Below are 13194 nucleotides of genomic sequence, written 5' to 3'. Positions count from 1 at the left end.
AATTGTTGATTCCTTTTGTAACATAGATCTGTTTTATTTCTTTTTATTTCTACTTTCTTTCTGCACATGTATACACATATATAATAAAAAAATCAAATATTTGACAGCTATATCCTTACTCGTGGCAGCAATTACACACAAGGAGAAATCACACATTTCAAACCCATGGACTTCCAGTCCAAGGACAATCTGCCCACTTTTAATGGGATTAGTCATATTATCCATCTCTCTTGCTTTACTCCTAAGAGTTTCAGACACAGTCCCAAACAATCCAAGTCCCTACCACAGAACTTTGGACTTCAAATCACATGCAGAGTCGGGAGCATGGAAACTTGTTAAATCCGGAGTTACTGGGCAGGAGACAAACACTTGGAGCATAAATCTCTTCTACAAATCACCAGTAAATATAAACCCACTCCTTCCTTTCCTTCCTTAGGCCCACCCCCTGCCCCCAATTCCAAATCAGCCAATGTCCAAAACCAGATGAATTAAATACATTAAAAAGAAGTACAAGGAAGGAAGAAAAGGAATGGGAAAAGAAAAAAAACAGGGAGGAGGAAAATATTCCAGAAGTTCACTTACTGTTCCAACACACTGACCGCTGTCTAAATTGGTGGCATAAAGCTCCCACTCACGTCTGAGAAAATGAATTTATTAAGCAATGCAGAAACTGTGAAAAGCAAGAGGACACTGAGCAAGGCCACCAGACTTTGTTCTGTCTTTCCCTGTCACGTGCCCAAGAAGGGGCAGCAAAAGGAATCTGAGCTGCTTGGCCTGGATGGATTTTTCTCGTTGGTGCGTCACACGCTCTTCCAAGACTTTCCTCTGGACAAGCCTGATGAAAACTGTGACACATCCCACACATGTGGCAGGAGGCAAGTTCTGCACACAACAAATGTGAGATAGCTGGGAAATGGGTTTTGTTTTTACCTGAGGCTGTTGAGATCAAGATCATCTGTGTCGAAGTCCAGGAGAGGCTGCGGGGTGTCGCTGGGCCCGTGCGACTGCAGCACGGAGGAGCTGGAGGAGATGACGGTGGTTTGGCCTGAGGGGTGGATGGTTTTGAACTGGAACTGAGGGCCCATCCACAGGCGTCGATGAGGCCCAGTGTGAGTCACGATTTCCACCTGTGGGAAGGGGATATCGGAAATGATGAATGCAAAGCTGCAACTTCATATAATGAATGGCTCCTTCAGGACACTGGGCTCCTGGAATACTGCTGCTCCCAAGCGAAAAGAGTGTTCTGAGCCAGGGTGTTTGGAGGAATGTTTAACAAGGGAAAATTCGGGATGTCTTTGCTAGGGAATGGATACTTTAGCCAAAGCCAAGAGCTTCTTGCAGAGACTTGAAAGCTTGTGAACCACCAGTCTCAGGACACTGAACCCCAGTTCTTAAATTGTTCTGAAGATCAACGCTTCATCCTGGCCACCACTTCACCTGATCCTGTTGTTTCCTCCCCTTGCCAGGATGAAATGCACCCCAAAACTCAAAGGCTATGGCCAACAGGGAACACATTTCTGCCTGAGTCTGCATGGAACAGAGAGGAACCAAGAGCCCACATCCCCCAGACATCCCCCAGACATCCCCCATCCTGAGCAGGGTGAGGGATGCGCTTCCAGAGAGCTCGTTCCTGCTTTGTTACAGCTGCTTTGTGAAAGTTCACACCTTAAACTGTTTCCCATGGATACAGTGAGAACTGGATTTCAAATCACAGCTCCTAATTCCTGTTGGCAAATGTGAGGAGAGGGCTGGCACAGAGCATCTTGTGAGAAGCACAAGATCCATAACCAAGAGTGATGGGGAGAGCGCTGGGATGAGCCCAGGTCACGCTCAGCAGAGGAACACAACCGTGGATGTGCCACACACGGGGTCCACACAAATACATCAATTTAACCAAAATTCTGACAATTCAATGGAAGTAGGCTGTTTGTGCTCAGGAAAATTGGGCCTTGTAAATAAAAGGGTAAACAAAGCATAGAACTTCTGTAATCAGAGAATAGAATCATTAAAGCTGGAAAGACCGTGCAAGACAATACTAAAAATCAAAAAGAGCTTTTAAAAATCAGAAAAAAGAAACACAGAATAAAAATATTAAGCTCTGGTGAACTCATACTTTTAAAATAGAAAATAGACTATTGAATTCCTATCAATTTCTGCTAAAACAACAATCAGCTTCACAGCAGAAATGCAATTTAGCAAGGGAATTCATGAAAACAGATTTTTGTGTAGGTATATAGATGTATACTAGTAGTGATTCTCCATCTTTAAGAAGCAATTTGAAACCCTGGATGATGTCAGTTCTCTGCTAATGTCAGACAACAACCACAGCCTACACAGCTCTATTTCCATCTTTGCATTTAGCTCAGCCTAACTCAGCTTGGCTGCAGCCGTTTCTGAGGCAAGTAGCTTTTATGTAGCAGTGTAAATTAGGCCACAGATAAAGTAATCTGTGTATTTTAAGCTTGAAACCATCAGTGTCACAGAGCCGAGAGGTAAACAGATGCCTCTGCAATTTTACTGAGGCTACGGCCAGATGTTCCTATTCACTCTCCTGTCGTGTGCAGGACAAACATATTGTATCTACTTCCCACTGACAGCACACATTACCCACTGTTCTAATTGAAAAGTTGAAGTGAAGGGTGGTGTTTTTTCACTGCTTGCTGTTACTGTTGATAACAACACTTTAATTTTGAAAAAACATCCATGCACTTTAGGCTTAATCTGAAGTGGCTTGCTCAGAGAACGCCAGCATTACCGTGCTCCAAGGGCTATCATCACTCCTGCTCTCAGCAAGAATTAAACATTCCAGGAGCATTCTCGGAGTTATCTGTGTTCTGTGATATCACCTGCGATGGTTTTTTTCCCCTTTATAAATATATTTGCTCTTCTAGAGGGATGGATGTGGTGAAGTTCAAGCAGTCTAAGTTCTGTTGACATCTTACATCTTCAAGAATTGTTAATAAACAAGCACCCATAAGGTGGGTTTACTATAATCTCTTTTTCCTGAGGTTTCACCAGAACAGTAAAACATGCAAGTACCTCCAAACAGTCCTGGAGAGGTGGAAAACTACAGGTAAAATCTGGTCCCAAAGAGTTCAGAGATAAAATTCTGGTTGACTACCCTGACTGAGAAGTTTCATCATCTTTGTGCTCTGAGAAATCAGACACAGCCCAAATAAATGAGATACCTCAATGTGCAGCCACATCTGGAACCTCAGACAGGTAAGTAAATTCACATGACTGGATTCCCCAGTGAATGCTCCTCCTGGACAGGTCCATGTGGAAACCTAACCTCTCATTTTAGGAAAAAGCTCTGTATGATTTATTCACCAGTGGGAGAAGCAAATCCCAGCCATAAATATTTCATATTTATGCCATACACCCCAGCAACACATTTAATGCATCACTCCCATAACAACATTGTTCTTAAACCAGAGGAAACCCACCTAATTTGTCAGGGTGAATTCCATGGATCAGGTACCTTGTAATTGCTTTGGCAAATCCAGAGCATTTGTAAATTTTATTTATTTATTTAACTCTAACCTTTCATTTCTAACAGGAACTAATTCTCAGTGTATTATTCATGACCTACACTCTTACACTGAAGTTCTGTTTTGAGCCAAATGGTCAAGTATTTACTGAGTTCTTACAGAGAAGCTTCATTGACTGAGACAGAGCAAGACTGGATAAAAAGACAAAGATTTGATCTCATGTAAAAGTCCTCCACCAAGCAGGACAGTTCTAAAGCCATATAGTATTTATATCTGGCCATAAGGCAAAGCAATTATCAGCTGGAAATGGTAACCAGGGAAGGAAGGAAGTCAACCAGCTACTGTCCCATGTTTATGTTCAGATGCAGGGAGTCACAGGCCACCACCCAAAAGACACCATCATCCTGCCAACTTCCTTCATCCCTGCCCAAAAAGGACCATACCAGGAGAAAAAGGAAGACAGGTAACTTGCTGTTGCCAGCTGAAATTTCCCACTTGGTGCTGAGCTTCCCAGGGATGGGATTGAGTCAGGAATGATGGGGCTTCATCTGCTTTGACACCAGCAGATTCACACCCCACTCAGGAGTGGAGTCAGTTTCACACACAGCAATACCCAGGCTATTGGACGTTTACTTCCCACTTGGAGGAAAAGTTGTGAATTTTACTCCCAGTGGCTCCCATTCCTCTTTTCCTGAGCTGGAACCCCCCCCAAGGCATACCTGTGACAGCCACTCCTCATCCTCCTGCCCGCTGTGGTCGGAGGCCAAGCTGTCGTAAGACTCGTGCCGGGTGATGGGCCCAGGGCTCCCCGGTGGCACCACTGAAAAAAACCCCAGAAAATTAAAAATCAGATTTACTGTTAAATGCTATATTTTAAAAAAACCAACAGCTTTTAAAATAAGTTAATGGCACAGCAATGTATATGTTTTCCTAAATCTGTGGCAATAGATTTTCTGGAAGTACAGAAAGAGCTCAAATATTGACATTAGAAGGTTGAAAAGATTCCTGCTCTTTGACTTGGATGTATCCATACAGCCACCAGGGTAACCCATTGGCTCTTCTTCTTTTAACCTGAAGTTCTTAAAATACTGAAATATTTTTATATTCCTGCAAAATTTTTAAAAACTCTGTTATTGTAGGGTTGACCTTTATATGTCAAGCTTCCAACCACTACAGATTTTTACAGCCATGTAATAAACCCCCAATAATTGGAGTTTTAATGGCAAAGCAGACACAATGGTAGCCATAAACACAGAATGGCGCCTCTGTAACGTAACTAGCTTTGCATAAATCCATACACTCCATGGAATAAAGGGATTTCCATCCAGTTTTGTGTATGTCAGTACCTGAAGCTACAGAGCCATTTCTCATACCTCTGGATCACAGTGTCCATATTCTCAAACCTGCACTCTCAAATTCAGCTCAGGACCCAACTTATTCCAGAATTATTCAAAGTGCCAGATAAATTAGAACATATTCTTAAAAAGGAAGCTCAGGTTGGATATTAGGAAAAATTTCTTCACTGAAAAAGAATGGTAAAGCATTGGAACGGGCTGCCCAGGGAAGCGGTGGAGTTACCATCCCTGGAGGTGTTCAAACAACTCCTGCCTGTTTCAGAGAGCACAGCTGATCAATTGCAGACTTTCCTGTTATTGAACTCCCTAACAAACTTCATGGCTCCAGCAGATGGTTTTGCTTTCAAACCAACGGGAACTTTATGGACTGTTCTGAATTTTTTTTGTTCTTTCTATCCCAGGGGCAACTACCAGAGCTGTCAAGATTAGGGAAGCTGCAAAAACACAGCCCAGGGAGCAGCATCCCCCCTGCTTGGTCACTGTATTTCTCCCTTGTGGAATACTTTTACATTTTACTGGAGATTCAAGATGGCTTTACAGTGAGAAAGAAATTTGAAAAAACAACTAAAAAGCTGAACAAATGATTAGTTTTGGTGCTACACTGAAAGCCTTTCCCTGAGGAATCAGAGCCTTGCCCAGGTCTTGCATTTCCGCGCAGCTTCCGAGCGCAGCATTAACTCTTTCCACCCAGAAGTGATGAAATGCTGAATTCCATGGAAAAGCTCAGCCTGAGAGTTCACCAGCAGGGCAACAGTGATAAAGCCTCAGCTGAGGTCAGCCCTCAGTCATTTATTTGGCTGTTTAATAAACCAGCATTTCTGTGCCACACCTATCACAAAAGCAGCGTTTAGAGGGGCTGGCTGGGATACGGGGATCTGTAATGCCAGTCCCAGCTCACCACTGGCCCTACTCCCACCCTTCCCAGTGGGAATGTGCAGTGTGCTGGGAGAAGTGACCTTATAAGACAAGAGATCCTTGCTGGAGATCTGCCATCGCTGTGCTGCTTGTTGCACACATATTTATGGTCATATTTTTCCAAGTTAAAAATGCCCTTGAAGTTATAGGAACAAACATGGTGTAAAAATGCAAAGCCCCTTTTTCCTCCATTTCTGGGTCACACACCTCTCACATCGGTATCAAGTTCCAAGACAAGATTAATTTAAGCCTGCAAGGACATTTCCAGGAATTTGAGCTCAGGAGTAATCTTTTATCTTCCAGCTTAATTCTTTGAAAATCTGAACTCACACTGAAAATTACAACAGACTCTCATCCATCAGCGAGGTTATTCTGATGCTCCAACACAGAGTATTTTCAGCTTCTGAGGAATTTCCCAACCATGCAGGATAACAAATAATAAAATTCCAACTCTTGCAAAGCTTTGTAGCAAGTAGTGGTTTTGACTGGTTCTCCTGTAATTTCTCTTTCATTGGGAAAAGTCACAAATGGAGCAGACAGAGCAGGAGCAAGAAAGCCTTGGCTGCACAGACATATTTTACTGCAATTGCAGGTGGTTTGTACCTTTAATAAGGTAAAATAATCAATTCAATGCTTTGTGTCTGAGCTATGCCAACTTTGACTTTTTCTGTTCTTACACCAACATCTGGAACAAACACATCAAATATCAGACTGCAACTGAGTTTGTTTAATCTAGAAATACACAAACATGAAGTGAAAAAGTACAAAGAAAAGAGCGTTTACTAAAAATCTAAGGTGAGAATTAAAACATACAACTTCTGTCTGTGCAGTATGACAGGACATGAGTTTCTGCAGTCTGCTTATCAAGGCATTATTACAAATCCAAAAATAAGTATTCAAGGACACTTCTGAAAAACTGGACTGACACCTATTGCAAAAATCAGAGTTTTGCCATCAATATTTAGCAAGGGGCAAAAAGCATCTTTGAGCTGCTCAAAAGTAATAATGGCACCTTTACTCTCTGTCCTCCTTCCAGTGAAAAGCTTACAGCCTCCCTTCTCTGCACTTACAGGACTGATGTTACCACTATACTGAAGAAAGATTATCTCTGAAAAAAACCCCATTACAAATGAAGTTATTTGTGTGATAATTGTTAGTGCCAGGAAAACTGCACAGGAGGGACTGTGGAGACACAAGTTTCAACACAAGCCAAAGCAAAGGCTGAAATACAGCAGAGCTGGTATCTCTCTGGAATTCCAGGACCTGATTCACACAGTGCCATGAATAAGTATGAAAAAACCCCTCATTGTTTAGAAACTTCTCCATGATATTTACTGACAAGTAAAGAAAACAAACAGTTCGTATTAATCTCAAATGATTTGCATAGACATTCCTGCCACACGACCAAGGCCTAGATAAATACACATTGGAGGAATATTGGAATTAACACGCACTGGGTTTGTTCATGGATGGGCTAATTATACAATAAATACCTAAAGCTAAGACAAATCTTCCTTCAAGGATTATAAATTGTCATCTTTCAGCAGCATAAAAGTGTTGGAACAAAGAACTACTACAGCTCAACTGTAGTGTGTGCACTTATGGCTTTAATTTGGGAACAATAAATCATTAGTTTTACTTAGTTTTGTGTACTTCTTGAACCAAAAGGTTTTAATTTTCTCATTTATAGAAATAAGCTTTGCACAATTCAGTTTAATTGAGAGTTATATATGAAATTCCCAATGTGCTCTTCTCTAAGGGCTGGATGTTTGTCCAAATTAAGAGCAAACAAAGGCATCTGAGCACTACAAAGCCTGTTTGTTTGGTGCTGCCTGCCGTGTACATGCCTGCAGACACCCAGAGAGCTTGCCTTTTCCATTTCCATAATTATAATTTAATATAATTAACATTCATAATGTCAAATAAGTTTCTAAAATGCAGTGGAAACAGGACAATGTACTCTTGACTAACCCATTCAGTCTCTAGTCATGTCTGTGGTGAACAGGTACACAGGATAAAAATGACATATCCCTTGTTTTCATAAAAATCCCACCCTAACACCTGATTTTGAAGCTTTTTCTCTGGTTCCTCAGTTACATCTAGGTGGTCTAGAGACCTGAGGTAATCACATGCTTGTCAACAAACTTCAGGGCTCCTTGTGCTGGAATTCAGCTCCACAATTTGAATGATTTCCTTCATGCATTTGTTCCATGGCATTACCAACAGACTGTGATGGTTCTGGTTTAGGTCTGCATGCAGACACAGTCAATTCACCACACTCACCTTTCTTCCCTGTTAGAGATGAGATTTCACCTCTGTCAGGGGTTGGTACTGGTGTCCCACAGCTGTGTAGGTCACATCCAACACGTGCTTCGTGGGTTTGTGTCAGAGCTGGTGCTCTGTGCCTCTGGCTCTACCTCTGCTCAAGTGTGACAACAAAGCGAAGGCCAGGTTTTCATTTTGGGCAGAACGCTCACAGCCATGTTAACAATAAACTGTCTGTAGGCTGGAGATATGCTCAATGTAATTTTTCTTGTGGCTGCATGTTACTGAATAAAGTTCTGGTTTTAATGCAGTTTTCAGCTTGTAAACTGCTACAGGAGCATGGCACGCAAATTAAAATATCCTCTTTTACCCAGAACTACTCCTTGCTATTTTTTTTCCTGTTAGGACTTTCTGAGATTCTTACATGCAGAAAAATAATAAAATCGAGCTTAAAAAAGCACTATAAATCAGGAGTTTAGCCAGACTGACAGTTATTTCACACCACCAATTGATTAGAGCTGGATTCATTCATTATTTGTGTATTGCCCACAGTTTATTAGGTGCTTTATGGACCATCCACTCTCTATATCAGCACTTTAATAAAGGTATAGGTAGGTCTGCAATCAGGAGCTGAATTCTTCTTAGTGGTTTTTTTTTTTTTTTTTTTGATGACTGCTTTACTTGCTCATTACTCACACTGGTCTGATAGTCAACAGCCTGGATTTTTTTCCCCAAAAAGGTGCTGCTGAGGTGTTTAGACCTCACCATTACTCCTGCAAGACTGGTACACATTCCCTGTGCTTAACTGCAGCTTCCATTTCCAAAGTTCCCTTAGGAAGCCAGTCAAGTACGACGCGCTTTTAAAGCTGGGCAGAGCTAGAACCTGGTATTATTCCCAGTATGGAGCACCTTAAAGCTGCTCAACACTCAGACTGTGAGCAGACAATCAGTTCTGCACCAAAACAGAACAAATATATTCTTTTCTGAGTTAAAGAATAATTTCAACTGCACGAACCCACAGTGAAATCCATCTGATGGCCATCTTTAAAGAATTATGGAAGAGGTAACTATTTCTATAATTCACCGACTTCAAAAGTATGTTTGACATTATTGTCGGGAAAATTATGTTAACCATGGATTACTGTTACAATCAAAGTATGTAGTGAGAAGTCAAGAGGCTTAGTAGTAAATTTTCAAAGCAGTGCGTGGGGATTTACCCGTTTGACTCCCATTAACGGCAATGGGCGGCGCGCGGCAAAATCCCCGTACGCTGCTTTGAAAACTGACCCCTGCGTGCTCACGGACCCCGCTCTAAGGACTTCCAGATGACCATGGAAGAGGAGGAAAGAACCATTTCAGCATGTGCCCTTGTTCATTATTGTTGTTTGTACACATCTGAAAGCATTTGAGTTGCTGTGCCAGCGCTGTTTCCAGCGGTCGGTTTATAAAACACGTATTAGGGCGGGCGAGCTGCGGGTAACCTGATGAAGCCATGCACAGGCCCAGGTGTGTCTCTGCATCAGAACCTCAACAGACACATTCCCAGCAGCCAATACACCTTACAGAGTTCATCTGCATCTTTATTATTTCACAAATAGCAATTATGGCTGGAGAATGTATCGTGATTTACTCCACTGCTCATGCAGTGATGCATCTGCCCCGTTCCGTTTCACCCCAATCACTCCGTGCTCAGTCAGAAATTAAATTTGCTTCCTTTCTCAGTTCTGGTTCCTGCAGGGAGCAGAAAGTGCAGGCTACAGTTTTAGGGCAAGGTAGTTTTCCCTTACAAAAATACCATGGACTCGATTTCATTAGAAACACCTTTTCTGGAAGGGGAAGGGGATGCAGATTAACCTGCAATCTGTCACGCGTCCAAGTGTAAGAAGCAAACTCGAAAATTCCATTTTCACAGTTTGTGACTATTGCCAGAAAAATCCAAACACATTCTGTATGAGAAATGCCTGCTTGGAATCAGTCTTCTCCAGTAATATTGTAACCTTAGTCATAAAAAACCCCATACATACATACATATATGTATTAGATAACATGCATATTTATTATATTATATTTAATATTGTATTTATTATGTTATATTATATTTATAACGTACATATTTAAGATCGGCAACAGTTTTAAATGCAGTAAAAAATTCCAAATTTTAAATCACAAAAATTCTTCTAGAATGTATTTTACCAGTATCACTTACATTATCACTTATATGCTCACACAGATACCTGTATTTCCATGTAATATATATAAAGAATACCTGAGATTAATAATTGAGAATTAATTGTCTGAAATCCTAAAACTCATTTTCCTGAATAGGAATGAATCTGAATAGGAATGAATAGGAAAATCTGAAACTCATTTCTCTCTTCGAAATTTCAAGGAATTATGAATTTTTTCCCAAGGATATGGATTTTTACAGGACATCTGCACAACTCTTTCGAGACCACTGATGAAGAGTCCCAGGAAGTTCTTTTAAGAATATGTTTCATTCTTTTATTATATGGCTATAATAAAGTAGAATTTAATGAAAATTATTTACTGACTAGAGGCAACATCAGGTAGAAAGAATAAAATGGCAAAGCAGGAATCTAGAAAATGGATTCTGTGGCAGTTTTAACCCTGTAGCACTCAACAGACACAACTTTGTGGCACAGCCCTCACCTGTGGCACTGGGATCAGCTGAAGGGCAGGAGTTTGGGCACCATTCACATGATCAGCACAGGAAAATGAGGCAGGTGGAAATGTTCACCCACATCCCATGGTTTGTTCCAGCCCCGCTGTGGCTGCACCCCATGGCAGCTCAGGTGAGCTCAGGTGAAACTCCCTCACTTCAGGGCAAGGTCAGAGCTTGGCTTGGATAAGGATGGACTCCAGAAATGGGTCATGTTCAACTGGCCAAGTGCAGAACCAGCAAAGCCTATCAGAGACACTGGAATGGAGCAACTGAAACTGCCCCAAAGTCCTGTTTGAGCGTGGCCCTGCCACAGAGCCAGAGCAGAAAGGCTTTGAACACCTCGTAACTACACGACAGAGTAATTGTTGTTACTGCACAGGCTCTGCTTTTGATCAGTTTTACTGTTTGAAACCCAGCTCGTTGTGACAGACATTGAACATACCCAGAGCCAGAGCAGCTCTGGCCTCCCCTACATGTAACACCCTAGAGTTACATGTATAATAAGGGATGCACCGTCACCTACATTCCTCCATCCCAGAGATGGCAAATCCACTATTAAAGATGCACACTCAAAAGAATGCAAGGAGAAGGGAAGAGGTACAACACCTAATGTGATTATCAGTCCCAGTTCATTCACCTGTGACCAGACCAGCACCACGCTCTGCTGTGCACAGAGAAGGGCTGGAGGACCAGAATGTCCAGATTCCTCCTGTGGCACTCCTTGGCTGTGATTCCAGGCATCACAGCTGGGTTTTCACAGCGTCTGTGTTCACAGCACATATTCACAGTTATTTAATACACTCTCCATCTTACCCTCAAGACTTTCCACAATACTCACTAGCTCTGTGGATGTAATTTTTATTTCTGTCAATGGAATGTATGAAAGGAATATAAAATAGGCCATAAACAACCACAATGCTGCTTGGAGACAGAAGTCTTGCCCAGGGTGCACAGCTTTCATTAGAGGGAGCAGGAAGTGCAAACATGATGTCAGAGCTACAGAGATTATCTGTATAAATGGTGTTATCATTTAACCCAAACAAACAGTAAGGAAAGGCTCACCCCCTCCCTTTGAAGACAATGGACAGTCACTAAATTGGACTTCTAATGAAAGCCATTTTCAGTGAAACACAAGATCTGTGCAACAGTTGGTCCAGAAATGAAATGAAAATCTGTTGTAACAGCCAAAAGTCAAAGGCAGCTATAAATACAGGCCTTAATCTTTTCAAGAATCCCTTAACGAAGCCTATAAAACTGATTATATCTTCAGGCCTAACTCAAGTGCAAATTCTTACTCAGAAAAATGTAACAGCCCTGCAAGTATGACTTGGAGAGCAGTACAGGAACAAGGAAGGAGAATACAGAGTGCTGGTTTGAATCCTCACATCTTGGAATACAAATTACATTGCATTTAGAATAAACAATTAATGAGACAGCAGAAGCCTCAGCTACAGGTCCATTTTTCTGAGAGAGAAACAATTTCCAGAAGCGGTCAGAGTGGGATGCAGAAACACTGCATCATTCCTTTTAACACAACAGAAATGCTCTTTGATTATTTAAAAGCCAATTGCAAAGATCTGTCTTCAAAACCTCCTATTGCAGGTTTAATAGCAAAGAGGTGCAAGTACACTTACCAGCAACACAGAGTAAAGTACAGACTTTTGTTTTAACAAAATCTATATTTATACGATTACATTTCCTATGGTTGAGGGCAGCTGTAATTAATGGATTTCCCTCCTTCCCCTAATGCAGTCATTTGTCAATTTAAACACAGAATGCCCAATCAATTTTGATGTATTTAGTAAGCAATTTGTCAGAGTACTGCACACCAGTTAATATATTAATTCTTGTCACTGGCCCACTTTTGACAACTGCAGGCCCTGTCCATGGAATTGGTCCTGATGAGCCAAAACTCTTGCCTGGAATGTGAAGGTGCCCTTTGCAGAGCCAGAGGATTAAAATCAGATCTCAATCTATTCAATATCTTTTTGGGGCAGTTTTTGGCCAATTTTAGGAGGTTTATTCATTAATGTGTTAATTGGTCATGTTTCAGATATTGCATCTACTGTGCAATGGAAAAGTGAATTCAAAGTGGAGAGATAAGGAAGAAAGGAAATAAATATGGAATGAGGATGTTAGACTTTCTGGTAATGCAAAGTCACCTATTTCCATGGCAATTCCATTGTGTGCCATGAACGTTGTCTGTGTAAACTCAAACATGCAAAAAACATGTGAAAGGTACAGAAGTCACACAAAGGAAACAAGGGGTAAGTCAATCAAATGTGCAAAACCTCAGGTCCTGGTAAAAGAGAGGAAAGAATTCATTTGAAAGAAACCTGAACACAACCAGGGAATTGTCATGGACATGGAAAGGACATCTTAACAGCATCCTCAAGGGTTTATACAACCAAAAGCACCTTAATTCCTAAGTACCAAACAGCAGGAAGAAAGCAGGATTTAAAGAGCAAGTAATGACAAAACTTGG

General features: G+C 41.4%; 1 protein-coding gene across 10 annotated transcripts in view; it reads right to left on the bottom strand.

Moving 5' to 3' along the window:
- The window catches only part of BCAS3 (BCAS3 microtubule associated cell migration factor), a 300310-nt gene that overhangs the window by 172292 nt on the left and 114824 nt on the right, over positions 1-13194 (bottom strand). For all 10 annotated transcript variants that reach the window (XM_032129570.1, XM_032129573.1, XM_032129578.1 and 7 more), the window contains 2 exons: positions 4211-4311; positions 931-1127 (listed from right to left, as the gene is read on the bottom strand). In XM_032129570.1, coding sequence (XP_031985461.1) covers positions 931-1127; positions 4211-4311 — 298 coding nt within the window. The remainder of the gene's footprint in view (positions 1-930; positions 1128-4210; positions 4312-13194) is intronic.

Source organism: Corvus moneduloides, chromosome 20 (genome assembly GCF_009650955.1).
Source record: "Corvus moneduloides isolate bCorMon1 chromosome 20, bCorMon1.pri, whole genome shotgun sequence".
In the NCBI taxonomy this organism is placed as follows: Eukaryota; Metazoa; Chordata; class Aves; order Passeriformes; family Corvidae; genus Corvus; species Corvus moneduloides.
The sequence above is the reverse complement of the archived record's forward strand: the minus strand, read 5'-3'. Positions and strand labels throughout refer to the sequence as shown.